The sequence below is a fragment of the Coffea arabica genome, chromosome 11c (genome assembly GCF_036785885.1).
Source record: "Coffea arabica cultivar ET-39 chromosome 11c, Coffea Arabica ET-39 HiFi, whole genome shotgun sequence".
Classification (NCBI taxonomy): Eukaryota; Viridiplantae; Streptophyta; class Magnoliopsida; order Gentianales; family Rubiaceae; genus Coffea; species Coffea arabica.
The window spans coordinates 42,352,255-42,369,682 of NC_092330.1; the positions used below are offsets into that span (position 1 = coordinate 42,352,255).

A 17,428-nucleotide genomic window follows, 5' to 3' on the forward strand; every position below is an offset into this window, starting at 1 on the left:
AACTGCTTTTGCATTCTCGCGGATAATTAAATTACTCTACGAGGGGTATAGTAATTAAGCTTTTATCTTAACATAAGTGTAATACAATCCCTTGAAATATAAAAAAAATGATCTAACGTGGGCTACTATTAATAATAAAAAAAAAAAAAAAAGGGATACGTGTCTTCGGATTTTAAGCAAAAAGACAGAAAAGATCATGCTTTTGAACAGTGATAAAAGCGAGATGTGAAGGCAAAATAGTAGTAGTATAATCTAATCAAGCCAGGGAAGATAGAACAAGGCCATCCAATAAAACGAGATAGATATAAATATTGGATGGATGACCATGGACTACTCTTTTCATTATCGATTACCACGACTTGAATGGATCACGGACAAATTTTAGGCATAATGAAAAAGATCAATGAGGTGAGTGGAGGGCGGAATTTTCTTTTTGAAAATCATGGCATTGTTGTTTAGTGTTGAGCCAATAGAGCTGGAGCTATGAAAAAAAGTGTGGGGAGAGTGGAAGAAGCTTTTGCCTAGGGTGCCGTCCCCGTCGGGGGGCTGGTCTTTTTTGGTATCTTCTGGCTCTTTGAGGGCTGCCTGTGGTTGTGGGACAATCCTCCACCGACCTCTCTCCCCTCTGCTAGGTCTAGTCTTCTCTGCTTAGTCCTCCACCATCCCTTGTTACCTTCCCCTTTTTCATGCAACACTTGGATTCCCTCTCCAAAATGCTTTATGTTTTCTTTCCAAGCATCGAGTGGGGGGTAACTTGCTCACATTACACACCTAAGTAATAAGCATATGGCAAAGCTCGGTAGCCACCAAACAGGGATTAAGGTCTCTCTTTTGATTGTAGATTAGGTTTCGATTCCTACCTACAATGAAAAAAATTTAAAAGAGATAATGAAACGCCCCTCATACATCACCTCTTTAGATTTCCTTTTCCTCTATATTATGATAGATTAGATTATAGAAATATTATCGTTGTCGTAAAAAAAAAATACTCCCTTATTAGATAGGTTTTAGAAATGTTATCGTTATCGATTTAAATTAAAAAAAATTGACATTTCTAGGAGTATCAATAATATTATCCGTCAAAAAATATTCTTTTAAGACGGATACTAATAGTTTTGAATTTCAATTTTTTGCAATGTGATGTCAGTAGCTATTGTATTCAACATTTTACAGAGCACGGTATGAGCAAAAAATGATGTACAGGAACCATGGATATTCCCACAAAAGGGTCCATGATATTAGGTGATAGTACTATCACATTGATTTTGTGGTTTTGTTTAATCATGAAATATGAATCCATGAATGCCTCCTTTGGCGGGACATTTCGCCATCAAGAAAGAGACGAATGAGGCTGGAACCGGCCGTGACTGGGCGGGGCTCCACCCTTTGCAAAATGCAATTTGATTAAATAGGTGGACACCATATGAGAGTGCTTTCCACTTGGCGGTCAAATTTCAGGTCCACGTAGGAATGGATGCCAGCATAAACCGTTATTGGGTGGACAGTCAGGTCTAGTCTAGGGCTCTAGATTCCGGACTAGAGACCTAAAGGGCATCATCGAATGATATCAAGTTTGATGGGTTTTAGGCCTAATTATGTCTTGATCAAAGACTTTCATCAAATTTGCCAAATAAATAATGAAAAAGATAAAGGGCTAATGCTAGAGTATTACTATCAAAATGAGATGACGATTAATTCCATACGGGTCTTCCTTCCATTCTATGACGTTGGTGCTCCTCAGTTAGATGATAAATAAATATGGATTCTTTTCGGTAAGTGGAGGGCCTTATCGTTGGATTTAAGACAAAACTTTAAATGTTTAGTAAGAGTGGCCGGCTGTGTTGTGCCCCACACAAGCTAATTTCAAAATGAATAGGAAAATACTGCTACTATGTTTACATCAAACTAAAAGCAGACAAAGTTTGCTGCAACTCACTTGGATGGTTTGAGAAATTTCTAATTGACAAATCCTAACGTGCATTATAGTCGTTACAATGACACAATAAATCGTGATTTGGATGTTGCAACGGTACAGTGCGAGAAGAAGCAAAGCATGGAGACATGATCATAGCTTACCTTAGATGGAGAGAGTCAATTTTTTTTTTTTTCAGAGGTCCGGAGGCTAATTCCCCCATATTAGACAGAGTTTCGTTCCAAAAATACTTAACAACGATAGCATGTGGGAGTCGAATCTGGGACCTTGCTATAACTACGGACGACCAGTCCCAGCCGAACTACCCAGGGGAGCAGAGAGAGTCAATTCACTAGCAATAAATTACTACCATGGATCCAAAATAGTGCTTACTATACAACTGTGTGTGTATGTATCCTACTAATATATCAAAACGAAACGAAAAAAGATAAAAGAATTAACCATTTCCAAATGTAACGCAAACAGATAATTGAATCATGGCAATAACCATAGCATAGTTCAAAGTTAATACGTATTCATGTAACTTTATGTGATTCATGTCCATGTACAATGTAACATTTCAATATCTCTTTTTTTTTTTTTCAAATAATATTTCGCTTGTATTATAAACACATTTTTAAAATTTATTTTTTTATATTCTCAATCACCTTTTTATCCCACGTACACATACATAGTATACATCGTATCACAAAAAAGTGCTACAATAATTATTCTAAATAATACTTCAAATAAATAATATTCTTCAGTAATCATGCAGGACTGACCATAAGATGGTTCAAAGAATCTTGCAGTGTTTAGTGGTATTCTTTTGGTAGAAAGATACATGAGTTGGTATGCTAGTTATTCGGGTATATTTCTCATTTCTGCTGGAGATGAGATAGAGTAGTATAATTGATTGAACCAAAAAACCAAAAAAAAAAAAAAAACACAGATAATCAACTGGTCGAGGTACCCACAAAAGAACCACATTTTAGTATTTTACGCTGCCGAGGCTTCAGAAAAGTAGTCTCAAATGCCTTATAAATCAAGTGAAATTTTGACAAACTAATAGCCTCGGGTCATCATCTCCACTATTACACTACCCTTATCCGAATACGCGTTAGACAGAAATGTTGACTTCAAGAAAAAAAGGTACAGTTTGGAAAACTTTTTTGTTTTTGGTCAGAAATTTCTCTCTGTTATTGTGCAATGTTTACGCTCGCCTTGAAATTTCAATCAGCTTCTCTATTGGTAATTCTTTAATAAAGCATCGCTGTAAAAAATGCTAGGTGATTTGGATACTAGAGATGGGTTAAGCATACGATTTTAACTTTGGTCATTTATGTATTTATTATTGATATCTGTTCAAAAACTCAACGCATCAATTGTAAATATCAATCAATTAATAAACAAATTTAATGACTTTGTTCGGATGTCACTCAATTGGTTACTTTTTTTTTTTTTTTTTTCCACAAACGACTAAATTGTTTGAAACTTTTCTTGTCTTGTGTAAATGACTAAATTGACCTTTAGCTGTGTCCTTCAGGTAAATATGGCAGGAAATCAGGAATGATAATTGATGTGGAGTTTTTTTTTAAACCCTCCCACCAACTCGCCACACTCTTTCTATTCTGAACTGTCAAACCCAGAATTTAAACATTGAATTTGAGAAAACTTTAAGAAATAGACTTTTTTTTACCACCGAACTAACCTCAATAGTTTAATTGATACTGAGTTTGAACTCGATTGTTATATGTATTTTTTCCCAACGGCTAAACTTAAAATCGTATATATACAAAAAAAAAAAAAAAACTGCATGCATGACAGCATTTGTTTTTACGTTTACAGAATGCTCCCTCCGTGGAGGAGAAAGATCAACGGTTACCAAAATGGCTGTATTGATTAAGTTAGACTGAAATGGTATTAGAATATTTCTTTCCCCTACAAATGATAAAATATTAGACCTGAATTCAGAATAAATCTCTACAAATAAGTCCATTTCTCCTGAAAAAAGAGGAAAAGAAGAAAGGCAGACAGAGAAGTATTTTCATCTTCTATTGAGAAATTATTATCTAGAGAAGTAAATGGTGCCAGCCTGTGCTGCAGGCGCAATGCCATGAACAAAAAATTGCCAAATCATCCCATCCCCCCATTCTCACGTGGTTGTGCACCCATGGCAGGGTTTAGCTTCTGTCTTGTGGATCCCCCGATGGGAAGCAAAAGAAAAGGAAAACAGCAAAAGCAAAAAAAAAAAAAAAAAAAAAAACATATCCCTCCATGCAATGCAGCCACTGCCTGCATTATTCATTCAATAATTCATTTAACTCAATTCACACACACACACACACATGAATGGCCCAAGACGAAAATATCCCAAACTAATCAAACACTTTGAAATTGAAATGAATTGAAAGGCCAATCAATCCCTTCCCTGTGATAGTGCAACAGTTAGCTCACGAACATTGACATGTTTCATTCAAAAGATCAAAAATTTGCCACAAAAAAAAAAAAAAAAGTACATTCATTCAAGAAAGAGATGTATTGAGACAAGAAGAAAAGAACACACAATAATAATAATAGTGCCAATGGCATAGTGAGTGAAAGTGTGTGAGTGGGAGTGTGCGGTTGCTTGGTCTACTCAAACTATTAATTATAGTCTCGTGGGTTTCAGCGTTATTTTTCAAACTTCCCCTTCATACCCGCGCTCAAAAAGCACTAACCCAACCCAGGGATCCGTTGTTTATTTTTAAAATTCCCATTTCCACATTTTTCTTGGACAGAGACGTCCATCCGTCCAACTCCAACCATCCATCCATTTCTATTGAAATCCACACCATTGCCTAACCAAAAAGAAAATCAAAGTCATCTACAGTTTCAAACAAAATAAATTCCCAAACACCGTATACACACGTTCCGTTACACTTTTCTTCTTTGATCCATCTAATTTTCGATCACCGCCCAGTTCTTGGCTCTTGTTTACACGTTTCTCGAGGCACGTAACAATTTTTTTTGTTTAGGATACGTTTTTTTTCTTTTCGTATGGAATATGGATTGGTGTCAGTGATATTAGTTCCTACTTCTTGTGTTTTTGCTTTTTCTTAAACTGAATCCTAAATTTTGGATTCCGTTAATGTTGTTGTGAAAAGTTCGAATCCGAGGCAAATGGCCTAAAGGGTTACTAGTAGTAGTAGCGTATTTCTCAAAAGGCCAACAGTACTATCGTTTCTTGTTTTTTGGGGTTGGGTGGCTTGAGCTGTTCCGTTTCCTTCTTTTGCTTCTGTAAAAGAGGAGAGAAAAGAGAGTGAAACAGTTCTCTCTTTTTGCCTTGGTCATTTTTCTTTTTTATATAATACACTCACCAAAAGACTACTTTAGCATGCGAGAGCGGGGGAGAAACGGCGCTGGACAAACAGTTTAGACGATGCAGACTGTGAAGCGGAGGCCAAGTAGTAATACTGGTGCTACTGATGATGCAATTGCTACTAGTCAACAACAGCAACAGCAGCAGCCAAAGCAGAAAGAAAGACATATTGTTTCTTGGTCCCAAGAGGTCTGTTTTTACAGTTTTTGATCCCATTTTTCAGTAAAAGTTCAATCCCGGTAACATGTTTTGATTTTCTGTTGTGGGTTCTGTTTATTGTATTGATTTTAATTGAATGGATGCGATTTGGTTGCAGGAGGATGATATATTGAGAGAGCAAATTAGAATCCATGGAACAGAAAAGTAGGGATTTTTATTGGTTTTACTTTGTTTGAGGTGTAAAAGGTTTTTGATGACTCGTATTTGATTCTTAATACTTCCGGTTGTGGGTGCAGTTGGGCGATCATTGCTTCGAAGTTCAAGGATAAAACAACCAGGCAATGCAGAAGAAGGTGGGCTGAGACTTGAGAAGAACCTTAAGATTTTAGGCATTTATCCAAGACACTGGGTACTCTTTTGGGGTTTTGGTTTGTGATGTTGATATGACAATAATGATGCAGGTGGTTCACTTATTTGAACTCTGATTTCAAGAAAGGTGGGTGGTCACCAGAAGAAGACCTGCTCTTGTGTGAGGTATGGTGACGCTCTCCAGGAGCTCTGATTTTGATGTTCGACTAATAATCATATTGGACTTCTGCTTTGATGCATTACTTCATGCCCTTTCCAGTTCTTATTCAAATTTTTATTTTATTTTTGTCATTTTATTGATATTGTTTTTCTTCTACTCTCTCTGACTTTTTATATATGATAAATATTTCAATTTTTCCTCAAATGACATTAGATCTAAGATTTATTGCTAATTTCATCAATCTGATCCTTTTAATTTGGATGACAAATTCCCTTCTTATTGGATGGTGTGATCTGAAATTTAAGATGCCATGCAGGCACAGAAAATATTTGGCAACAGATGGACTGAAATTGCAAAAGTTGTTTCAGGCAGGTAAAGAGAGTTTGATTTACTGAAGAAGCTCTTTTTTTTTTTTTTAATTTGTATTTCTAAACAATTTAGTCTTGGTCATAAGGGTATTGACCAGTATGGCTCAATTCTGGTCTCTACAAACAGGACTGATAATGCCGTGAAGAACCGATTCTCTACCCTCTGTAAGAAGAGAGCAAAACGTGAAGCCTTAGCGAAAGAGAACAACACTTCATATATCAATTTGAACAATAAAAGAGTTATCTTTCCAAGTGGTCTCAGTACAAATGGCATATCAGAAGCTGCAGGACCCCTTAAGAAGATGAGGTAAAACTAGTGCAGTAATTTTCACATTTCTAGGTAAGCTTCCAACCACATTCTAAATACTAAGGCTTTGTTATTGTAATTTAGGAGAGCCCACATGCCTGATCCCACTGAGAGCTGCAACCGTGAAGAAGAGTTAGTTGGCGAATGCGCAACAAGTAGTCAGTTGCTTAGACCTCCATTTGCAGTACTAGCTCAAAACATACACAAAAGTGGAAGCAACTTGTCAACTCAGCAGCATGGCAATGATGTCAAAGAGGCTCCGACTGATGGTACATCCTAAAAGTCTTTACATTTATTTGGTAGTAGAAATCTATCGAATCAGTGAAGGTTTTTCATGTATCACTACCAGAGGAAGGAAATGGATGGCTTGAAAGTGTATTGATCACCAAATTGAGTAGTTGAAATCAGAGAAACTAATCTTCTAACTCAATCTTTTTAAATCTTCAAACAGCCGGCAATAACAAAATTCAAGGAACATTTCTCAAGAAGGATGATCCAAAGGTACTCGCATTGATGCAACAAGCTGAATTACTCAGCTCACTTGCTGCAAAAGTTAACGTAGACAGTACGGATCAGAGCCTTGAAAATGCCTGGAAGGTAGTTTGCATATCCAACTTTCAAATCACATCCCTCATCGAATAGATTTGTACGCTTTCTTAAAGTTTACTGACAAATAGTTCCTTAAGTGGGATAATCACATCTAAGTGCCTTTACCAAAGTTCTACTTGACCTCTTTAAAAAACCAAAGAAATTAATTCATGTTTGGTTTAAAATATGAAACATTGTATTTTCAGTAAAATCGTACCTAAGTGTTGAGAAACAAAGGTCTAAATGTGGACCTCAATCCCATGGAGACATCCACCATTGGCTTGAGCTGTGTAATTAAAGCAGATATGTATGTTATTTTGACAGCTTCTAACATGAGTATATGTGCGTTCAGGTTCTTCAGGACTTCTTGAACCAAAATAAAGAAAGTGATGAATTCTGCTTTAGAATTTCTGACATGGATGTTCAACTTGACATTCTCAAGGACTTGGTTGAGGATTTACAAGGTAGTTTTGAGGGCAATCAAGCATCATGGAGGTAAACAGACCAGGCCAATGGAATGTTACTTCAGATCTCTTTATCACCACCATGGTTTCTAAATTGTTGGTTGTGCAGGCAACCTGACTTATATGAAGAGTCCTCAGGCAGCTCTGAGTATAGTACTGGATCAACTCTGCCATCACATTTACCACTTGATAAAGTGGAGCAATGTCAATCTGAGCTATGTGCACCATATCAGGATGTCAGACCTGTATCACAATCAACTCATGCAGGTGATCAGCATCAGCTTGTTAAAGTTGAAAACACAATGTTAGGCAGTGAACCTACAGATAAAGGTATAAAGATGTTCATTATGCCTCTTCTGGACTAATCCTTTTCTATTCTAGTAGATTACAGAAGAATTTAACACTAGCTTTATCAGATGTCATGCCAGATTGTGATGAACTAAAAGCTGATGGTGTACTTGCTTGCGGGTTTTCAACTACAGAGTTCGGTTCCCCTCTTCAAGAGACTCCACTGTTCCGAACAATAGCAGCTACTATTCCCAGCCCAAAATTTTCAGAAAGTGTGAGTTATCTGAAGTTTGTACATTGTCTTACTTTAAGTCAGTATTGCTGTAGTAGACCTGTATTAATTTACAGGAAGCAATTACTGCCAACTGCAGTTACCAAATTTTGAAACATTAAATCTGCTAGTTTATACAAAATTCAATATGACACCATGATATAACAATCAAAACTGTCCCCATTAGCTTTCCAGTTTGAATAGTGAAAGAAAATTAAACTAGCTTACTTCTGATCAAAATCACTGAGTATGAGTTACCTACATCTTTATGCAATGAATTTCAACAAGTTATATGCACTTAGGTACTTTGAAAGCTGCACCTGAGGACCAATATGTTGTAACCTTGAGTTCCACTAGTGTTTGTATCAGTAAAATTCTCTGAAGCAGACTTTAAAATCAACCTTCAGGAACTTTAGTTAAAAGGGAAAGGAAAGAGAACTGTTGTGCCTTTAGCTCTCGTTACAGTACTGAATGTCTCCAGAGCAAACAGCTTATTACATTCACTTGAAATGAGTCAATTACAGTGAAAATGATATGTTTTTTAATTTGACTTACCTTAAAAGGAAAGTACTTTGACCAGCAGGGTTTCTTGATCAGGATTTAGTGTAATTGCCTCAGAGTATTGAATAGATGCACAGTTGTTGTGTCTAGTTCTTGCTAATGTCAGAGATAAAATGAGGATCACGCAGAATTTGGAATTTCCTGGAGTTATTTAGGATACAATGTATGATATATCTTTGTCACTTGCCCCTGATGGATACTATGTGGCGAGCATCTTCCATCCTTCTCGTTTGGTTTGTTAATGTAATGATTTACTTAAAAAACATGGACTCATTACTCACAACATTCTAGAATAGGCTTTACTGTTTGTAGCCTGTAAGCAGCAAGATCCCATTTTACCCTCTCTATTCATTTTGGTTTTCTTCTTTCACAAACTTAACTCCGCTTCACAGTTCTCCACATTATGATCAATCTCTAGCTGCATTTTACTGTTTATTTTCTTTTTAATAGTGTAAAGCATCAGATATTTTACCTATGAAAAATGCTAATTCACTGAGCAGTTTACTTTGACCATACAATATTTTCTTGTAGCGGAACAACTTTTCTCTTTTTCACTGATCATAAAGTTGATATTAAATTAAGCGGTATGTTCTGAAATCTGTTGTTTCTTTTCCATGAAATTCAAAGATGGATATTCCTTTTAATGTTTGGAGCTGTTCAGACTGAAAAAGTACAAATTACTAACTTTGTGCTAATCTGCTTCCACTTCATGTCTAATATTTTATCTGTGAGTATGATTTATTGCTAAAAGTAATAACTCCATGTGTTTTGCAGGAAAGGCATTTCCTATTGAGAGCACTCGGAATGGAGTCCACATCCTTAACTCCTAGCACCAATCCTTCACAACCTCCAGCCTGCAAAAGGGCTCTCCTTCAAAGCCTATGACCAATTTCACTGATCCATCTCCCTTGATTCAGAACCTCCATCACTGCTTATTTAGAGTTTTCAGCAAATGGAGCTTTTTACATTGACTTTTCAGCTCATTTTGCTTCCATAGCAGTCATATCGACCTGTGTTTTTTGCAGAAGGCCTATGAGGTTCTGCTTTGCATTCTAGAATGTTACGGTACATTCTAGATTGCCCTAAGCTTTTTTTTTTTTCTTTTTACTGAGTAAATCTATCTAATACTCACATAGACTTCCTGTGTGCTCGAGTATCGTGTCTAATTCTTTTGTGTTTTGGGACTCGAGTTTTGGTATTCGATGTTCCCATGAGTTTTGGCCTTGAAGATGCCAATTGTACAGAACATACAGTATAGTTCCCTAGTCATTATAGTGTAAGTAGAAAGCGGCACCTCGCCAGAATTACCCTCTATAGAGAAGTTTGATAACATAAGAGGAGAAAAAAAAAAGGAGCAAAGGAGGTTCAACCAGTTGTATTGGACTCTTTGTTTTCAAGGTGTGCAGAGTATTCCAGAAGTTTTTCTTGGTTTTATAGATTCTTTACTTTAATTTTACTTGTAATGTGATCTATACTTACTGGAGTGGAGAATGCAGTTTGGTTCCCGTGCGCAGACATTTCTTCATGTCTATTATCTTGCTTCTGTAACAGAGAAGCTAGAGCTAACGAAAGAAACCTGAAACAGATTAATGAATATAATTGGAAAAATCCCCAATTGAGGTGGAAAAGTGCAATGCAGGAAGAACAAAACCTTGGCATAAGAGTAGGGTAAGAATTCTTACAAGATTCGTGCATATTTCTAGCCATGACATGAGAAATTTCTCCTCTCTCCCTCATTCTCTCTGTGAAAGCTTCTGAAAGTCTCTGATGCAGGGACGGGGAAATCTAGTGGGGAAGAGGGGGTCTGAGGAAGTCTGTTATTTAACTTGGTCAGCGGTTGTTGGTGGTGGACAAACGCGATCATGATCAAAAGCAAAAGGTACTGGTAAAAGAGGGAGGGAACGCTGTACAAATTAAAGTTGAGCAAAGCACTGGCAGTCACTCACCTCAAAATCCACCTTAAACATTCAAGGACTTAATTTGACCTCAAATGGCCACTTCAAAGATGCAGATTGGAAGGATAAACCAGTAAATACGAGTCTTTTCAACGCCACCGACTTCTTTCGAGCAAGTTTACATGATTAGATCTTTACTCATTGAACAATTTTGAGCAAGTGCAAAGATTACTGCAGGTCCACCATGTTTCCACCCAATATCTTAATAATTTATGTGTTCATCCAAGCTTTCTTCTGGTAAATGAAACATGAGGTTTTATTGCTTAAATTAGTTTTGAATGGCCATTATCTATGCATGGTAGGCCAATATTGGGTTCAAATTTTAGTGCTCACTCTTAGCAACTTGCCTAAAAGTTACTAATTTTGTATTGCTCATTTTATAGCTTTCAATTTAGCCTACAAAAACAAGACATGGAAGAGGGGCCGACCTCCTAAGCAAGAAAACAAAAGTGAAACACAACCATGATCTAGCGAAATGGTTTTTCAACTTCTGAGTAATGTGAATTCCTCCATGATTAGTCAATGTAATAATACTCCTGATTCTGTACCAGTGATGCAGGTAAAGGAAGACAACAGAATTGCTTCGCCTATTTTTGCTGGCATTTTGAGGATCAACCACATTAAAACATTAAATTGTTACGATATCCCAATCCAATCAATCACATCCATGGTTCAAAGACTCGATCGAGTCGTCACCAGAACAGAGTTTTCTGTTCCGATACCGGGATGAGATGACTCTGAGATAATGAATCGCCGAGAACTCGATCGAGTCACTGAGAACTCGGTCGAAACGTGTCCGAGACGGATAGAAACAGCCAAATCGCCTCGAATCATTCCGAGTCAACTCAAATTTTTATTATTTTTTTTTTACAATTTTTGGAATATTAAATATTTCAAAAATTTACATCTTGCCGAAATCACGACCGATATGCTAATACCAATGTAAAACAGTCCGAGCCACGACCACCACCGCAACTTTGAACTATGATCACGTCCACCAATTTAGACATGAATTGCACAGAGACTAATCATGCCACTATCATGCGAATCAACTAAAGACCAGCTTACCCGTGAGAGAATCATCGAATTCTGTTGTAATGTAACAGAACACCTACGATGCAGAATTCGAAAACTACGTGAAAATAAAGCGGCAGGTGGCTTTCTCAAAGATTACACAGTGCCGTCCATCTGATCATCTTGGCAAAAGAAACCGCTTAAATGCCACACCCTTTTTTGCCTTGATTTTTTGCTAGCAAATCGATGACAGAAGAATAAAAGGTTTGTCCAAGGATTCAGCATGAATTCATCGTTTCCTGCCCTCCATCTGCCCTTTTGCATCTCAATATTCTTGCAAGTTGCCATTCTATCAACTTATATCAAGCTCACGGAAGGGAAGAGAAAGGAACGAAGTATAAGCAACTAGTAGTCTTATCATGCTTATTGCAAGTCAAAGGGTATGGGAGTTTAGCCTTATCATGATTATTGCGAGCCAAGAGGTATGGAAGTCGGTCATAATTAACAATTAAGAGCCAAATCGAGCTAGAGCCAAAAATTCTATATTAATAATCATACTATTCCAATACATTCTCTTTGCTGCAAGCGCATTCAGTTAGGCTTGCGTTTACACCAGCACTATATGCGAAGGGAGAAAAAAAAAAAAGGCGAGCGCTTTTACACCACATACTATATGAAAATATTTTTAAAAAAAAGGAAAAAAAAACCTACGTCTTAAATCCAAAATGAGAGCCATGGTTACATGGACTTCTTTTTCTTCTGCATCCTCTGCAATTTCCTCCACTTCAGATAAATCTGGTACGCTAATCCAGAGAAAACCATGATGACACTTCCCCATTGTTTTGTAGACATTGGATTGCCACTGAGCACTGAAGACACCACAATGCTCACAAACTTGCGGGTAGTGGTAATAGTTGTGTTAGTTAGGGAACCAAATCGACTAATGGTTAGAAAGATAAAATTCTGGCCTACTGCACCACAAAGACAGTAGAGCAAAATGTCCCAGGCCACTTCCGGCTGCTGCTGGCAGAATTTAACTGCCTCGTATCCACTAGCTTGTGGCCAACCAAACATGAAGATGACGTTGTAAATTGTACCCCATAAATTCATTCCCAGCATGATATCCCAAGCAGTTGTCTTAGGGTACCTGAACCAAAATAGGCACAGTTAGATGTGGAGTTATGGACGAGCGGCTGATCAATATCGGGCACAGGAAAAAGAGACAAAATTTTGGGATGCCACGTTAGTAAGCGTTCTATTTTCTCTGAAACATGATGTATGAAAATGATCAGTTAATACAGGAAAGTCCATCCTGTGTGGCTTTCTTTGTACTTATAGGTAGTCCTTTTAGAAAGTGCTCCTTGAGCAAGGAGTACTATGCAACAGTGGAACACAAGAAACATAATAGGATATGATGTCAAAACATGAATATGATTTCATTCAAAATACTCTCTATGATCGAGTTGTTTTATAAATGCAAAACTTTGAGAAAGATGTGCAAGTATTCTGCCCAAGGAACAACAGACTCTCACACCAAATACCTTGCTGTAATGGAGTCCTGAGTTGCGTTGGTGAATCCATCAAAAGCAAGATTCAGAAAGCATAGACCATAACCAAGTCCAGGATTAGGATGTGCCAGCTTGCTGATAGATTTTGAGCTAGGCTGTAACCAGGAAAATTAAATGTGAAGGGCAGGTTGTCAACGCAAACTCATTCAATGTATGCATCTACCAAGATGGAGAGAGGAGAAGAGAAAGCAGGGCAATTTATTACCAATTTCTGTGTCAAACACTCACCTTTGAAAGAGCAAACATTGATATTCCACCAGCAACAAGTAGTGTACAAACATATTCAGGAAATGTATATCTTATGCCATAAACTAGTGTACCCATCAGCATCACTGCATAAAGACATGTCCAGATTTAATTAAAAATAAAAAAGAAAAAAGAAAACTTCAAAAGACTACTGGTTCTTCTCAAATGTACTCATTATGCCTATCAGCCTACACAAAGAAAAGTTTTGCTCCTGTTGATGCGCATGACCATACAAGGCTTACTTTTAGCACCAATGGCCATCAATTCATCATCAAAATGGTTTATAGGAAACTAAATTAATAAAAATACATGTGCCCATTAATGTTGACAACCAAGGGGGAAAAAATACAAAATTCCCAACTGGAAAAATTTGCCAATGCCCACTTCAAAACTGAAGCTTCAGATTGTCAAAATGTATGTGGCACATTAAAAAAATGCAGTACTTTTCCTCTAATTCAAGTGAAAGCCTGCATCCCAAATGCAAAAGAAAGAAAGGGACAAAGACAATAAATTTTCAGGGATCCCTTCCCTGTTCCACTAGCATGCCCCTGACATGTCATCTAAAAGGTTTTGAACAAATGTTTTCAGCAGAATACAGATTTCAGTATTATAATGAATGCAGCCCACCTGGAATCATTTTGGAGGATTTAGCCAGGACCTGCAAACAATAACAAATTGCATAAGCACAAAATACCCTTCGTCCTTGTAATTTAGAAACACGAACATGCAATTTGATTCAAAAGCTAATATTTTATCATGTTCAAATCTATCCTATATATAAAAACCATTGGAAGAAAAGCCTATCATGTAAACAAACTTCCAGTCATTTGGAAATACTTTTCTCGGTAGCCTTTTTATGCAACCACTGTAATGATCTTATAAACACATCAAATTCAGAGTATTGTCCACATAAATGGTGAATTCACAATTAAAAAATCATTGAAAGATATCCAGATTTGCAATGTTATCAGAATAGGAGTGACCAGAAGGCAAATGTGCTTAAACAAGTTACGAAATTATTAAGATGTATAAACTGTATCAAAGCATGGGATCAGATAAGGTGGATACCAATCAAGTTTAGACATTCATGGTTCAGAATAAAGTATGAAAGGAAGCATCACACATTCTCTCCATGAAAAACCAAAATTACCTGACCGGGGTAGCTGATATACTTCAATGCTTCAATGCCCATAGCTGGTCCAATTGTATTTGTAACTCCAGCACTCCAGAATGTCCACCAGGGAGTACCATCTCTCTTGCCGTTGGACCAAATCTTTATCACTAAATAATCAGAAAAGTAAAGCTGATTACTTTCCTGTTCATCAACTATCAAAATATTCCACAATTTCCAACAGATAATTGTAATTTAAAAGCTTACTTATAAAGGACCATATCAAACAAACTAAATTCTGTGCCAAGTTGAGGAAAGCCAAGTGCTCGAACCTCTTCTTATCCGGCCCAAATCGCTTGGTTGATCTAAAACAGAATATTGACCAAAATCAACAACAATAATACACTAACACAGCTCTCATGAATAATTACTTCAGCATCTAAAGTAGCATAGAACACCACAGAGTAAATGCACGTATGCTACTGCTTGTGCAGCCAACCCAACAATGTGTGAGAAATATTCCATCTGATATCCATCTGTAGAGTGGCATTTAGACTGTGAAGTGGCATTTAGCCAGACTGATATCCATCAGTAGAGTTCCTAACTTTATGCGAGACCTTAATCTCTTACCATTAATTACTTTGTTACACTGAATTTCCTTTAATTTTTGTATGTCTTGACGCATATGTAACTTCAAGTACCAGATTATGAAAGCAGAATCGATGCACTCCTAAAGTTCCTAAAATTTTCACGAAATTCTACGAAAATTAAGGAGGTCAAGGATATCTTTAGACCTTAATGTATATCTTCGAGTACCAAAGATCACGCCATTTTACTATCATCTTCAAAATGCCATATTTTTCCAGGTACATATATCTGATTAAATGTTCCTAAAATGAATTCTCACAAATTTTTACTACGTCCTACAATAAACGAACTTAACAGAAGTACGAATTCCTATCACAAAATTTCAACCATAAAACAGGGCTAAGGAAATGTAGAATGCTTACACAGTCTCTTGGAGGACGCCCTGATAGATATACGCACACCAAATTCCGGCGACGCAGAAGGCCAGGAGAAATACGCGGTGGAGTCCGGCGCCATGAGACTCCATTATTAGTCAATTTGTCGAATCACTAGTAAAGTTTCCTCAACTTCGCCGGAAATAACAGATCCGGCGTGCCACGTCTAGTGTCTGGCGACTTCTTCGACGATCATGCAAATTCGAACAGAATTTATACCCAAATTTTGATTTTTCGAGTTTCTCTTTTATTATACTTATACTTAACTGGGAAAAAAAAATGGAGCGAAACGACGATTTGTCTTGCGGATTGTCGTTTGAGGAATTTATATGAAGGGAAGGGTGTGGGGTAAAAAATTCTACGTTGAACTCACACGTGGAAGCATATTATTGGGCCTTGAAAGTCCATGCTGAGATCTAATTGGCCGAAGTGACACAATGCAACGCTGCACGGGAATTGGAAGTTGGACCTCCTACCCTTTCTCTTTTGTTCAGGTTTTTGCCCCTTCTCCATTTTTTTTTTCCTGGAATTTTCAGGCGAGTTTGCCTTTTTATTTCCTCTTCCTTTAGGATATTACTTTTACCTATTTTTCTTAGACGCTCAGTTGCCAACTAGGCAATTACTATTTTTCTAACCAAAAACCTGTAAGTGTGTTTGGATTGCTAAATTATTTTACGTAATATTTCACTTGCATCGTAAGTATATTTTTTAATTCATATTTTTATATTTTTAACTATTTTTATATTTTATATACATCACATCTAAAAAATATTATAATAAATATTTTAAATAATACTCTATCCAAACACATTCGGTGTTTCTTTTTTTTTTTTTTTAAAGGAAGAGAAACAAAATAAGGACGTCAAGTATGTTGGGCCAATTTAAGCCTACGGTTTTGGGTTGAACAAGTGCAGATATAGCACCTGTTCATGTCCTTTTGTTGGGATATGAATCAGTCCTCCGAACAATGGGCTTATGGAAAGCTCCTAGTGGCCCAGTCCATACAGCCTTCCAATTTCCAAATTCCAAAAAAACCCTTGCCAGGAAGTAGATCATGATTGAGTCGAGCTAGGTAGCTGATTTGATTCCCAAGCTATTTCCCTCTATTTTTTTAAAAAATATATATAATGTTTGAGGTCTCTCTTTAATTTTCAAAAAAATTTAAAAATATCATGATTTTTAATCGCCTTTTTGTTAACGGCCTTAAAAAGAAAGAAAAAATTACTAGCGAAATAAAAAGTCTAGTGTTTTTTTTTTTTTTTTTTTTTTTTTTGGGATTGGTTTCGCCAACAATATATGACAGCAGTGCTTATGCAGCCAGCTCTTAGGCTGCGCTTCCGCGGAATTTTCAATTTTGGTGTTGGGGGGAGAGAGGGCCGCATCCAACACTACTGTGAGTTAGTCATGCCATAATCAGTGGGTGGACGTGGATCCAAAACTATGAGGGAGGAGGAGACCTCTGTTCTAAAATTTTGTCAAGTTCACAGAATTATACTCTAAAAAGTAAATCGAATTTGTTTCAAGCATCGAGTTTGAAGTGTCTTCTTTTTTTTTTTTTTTTTTTTTTATAAATATTTTAACTTTGACGTTAAAGACAATAGGGGACAAATTCCAAACCGTACAATAGTGCATGTTTTGTTTATGATTTTCTTGTGATTTTTAATATCGAATCGAGTTTGAGTTGCCACCGTGTGTCACATGATC

General features: G+C 36.8%; 2 protein-coding genes across 2 annotated transcripts; one reads left to right on the forward strand and one right to left on the reverse strand.

Moving 5' to 3' along the window:
* Positions 1-5,186: 5,186 nt before the first annotated feature.
* Positions 5,187-10,321, forward strand: LOC140016899 (transcription factor MYB124-like). The gene is made up of 12 exons (XM_072071037.1): positions 5,187-5,462; positions 5,590-5,636; positions 5,729-5,785; positions 5,894-5,966; positions 6,278-6,333; positions 6,457-6,636; positions 6,721-6,905; positions 7,088-7,233; positions 7,577-7,719; positions 7,798-8,018; positions 8,105-8,250; positions 9,583-10,321. Exons 1-12 carry the CDS (start codon positions 5,334-5,336, stop codon positions 9,691-9,693), a joined length of 1,494 nt encoding a protein of 497 aa, XP_071927138.1. The 5' UTR covers positions 5,187-5,333; the 3' UTR covers positions 9,694-10,321.
* A 1,982-nt stretch (positions 10,322-12,303) lies between these two features.
* LOC140016929 (UDP-galactose/UDP-glucose transporter 3-like) lies at positions 12,304-16,009 on the reverse strand. Its single transcript, XM_072071209.1, has 7 exons — positions 15,713-16,009; positions 14,970-15,067; positions 14,742-14,872; positions 14,219-14,249; positions 13,574-13,677; positions 13,319-13,440; positions 12,304-12,924 (listed from the first exon to the last, which is right to left on the reverse strand). Exons 1-7 carry the CDS (start codon positions 15,814-15,816, stop codon positions 12,516-12,518), a joined length of 999 nt encoding a protein of 332 aa, XP_071927310.1. The 5' UTR covers positions 15,817-16,009; the 3' UTR covers positions 12,304-12,515.
* Between the last annotated feature and the right edge of the window lie 1,419 nt (positions 16,010-17,428).

What these genes read in the sequence shown, in the direction of transcription:
- LOC140016899 (XM_072071037.1), top strand. Translation starts at nt 5,334, where the DNA reads ATGCAGACTGTGAAGCGGAGGCCAAGTAGTAATACTGGTGCTACTGAT. An exon ending in ACCAGGCAATGCAGAAGAAG is followed by an intron (nt 5,786 to 5,893) that starts GTGGGCTGAGAC and finishes ATAATGATGCAG; the next exon opens with GTGGTTCACTTATTTGAACT. An exon ending in AAGACCTGCTCTTGTGTGAG is followed by an intron (nt 5,967 to 6,277) that starts GTATGGTGACGC and finishes GATGCCATGCAG; the next exon opens with GCACAGAAAATATTTGGCAA.
- LOC140016929 (XM_072071209.1), bottom strand. Translation starts at nt 15,816, where the DNA reads ATGGAGTCTCATGGCGCCGGACTCCACCGCGTATTTCTCCTGGCCTTC. An exon ending in GGCGTCCTCCAAGAGACTGT is followed by an intron (nt 15,068 to 15,712) that starts GTAAGCATTCTA and finishes ATTCTGTTTTAG; the next exon opens with ATCAACCAAGCGATTTGGGC. An exon ending in ATATCAGCTACCCCGGTCAG is followed by an intron (nt 14,250 to 14,741) that starts GTAATTTTGGTT and finishes TATTGTTTGCAG; the next exon opens with GTCCTGGCTAAATCCTCCAA.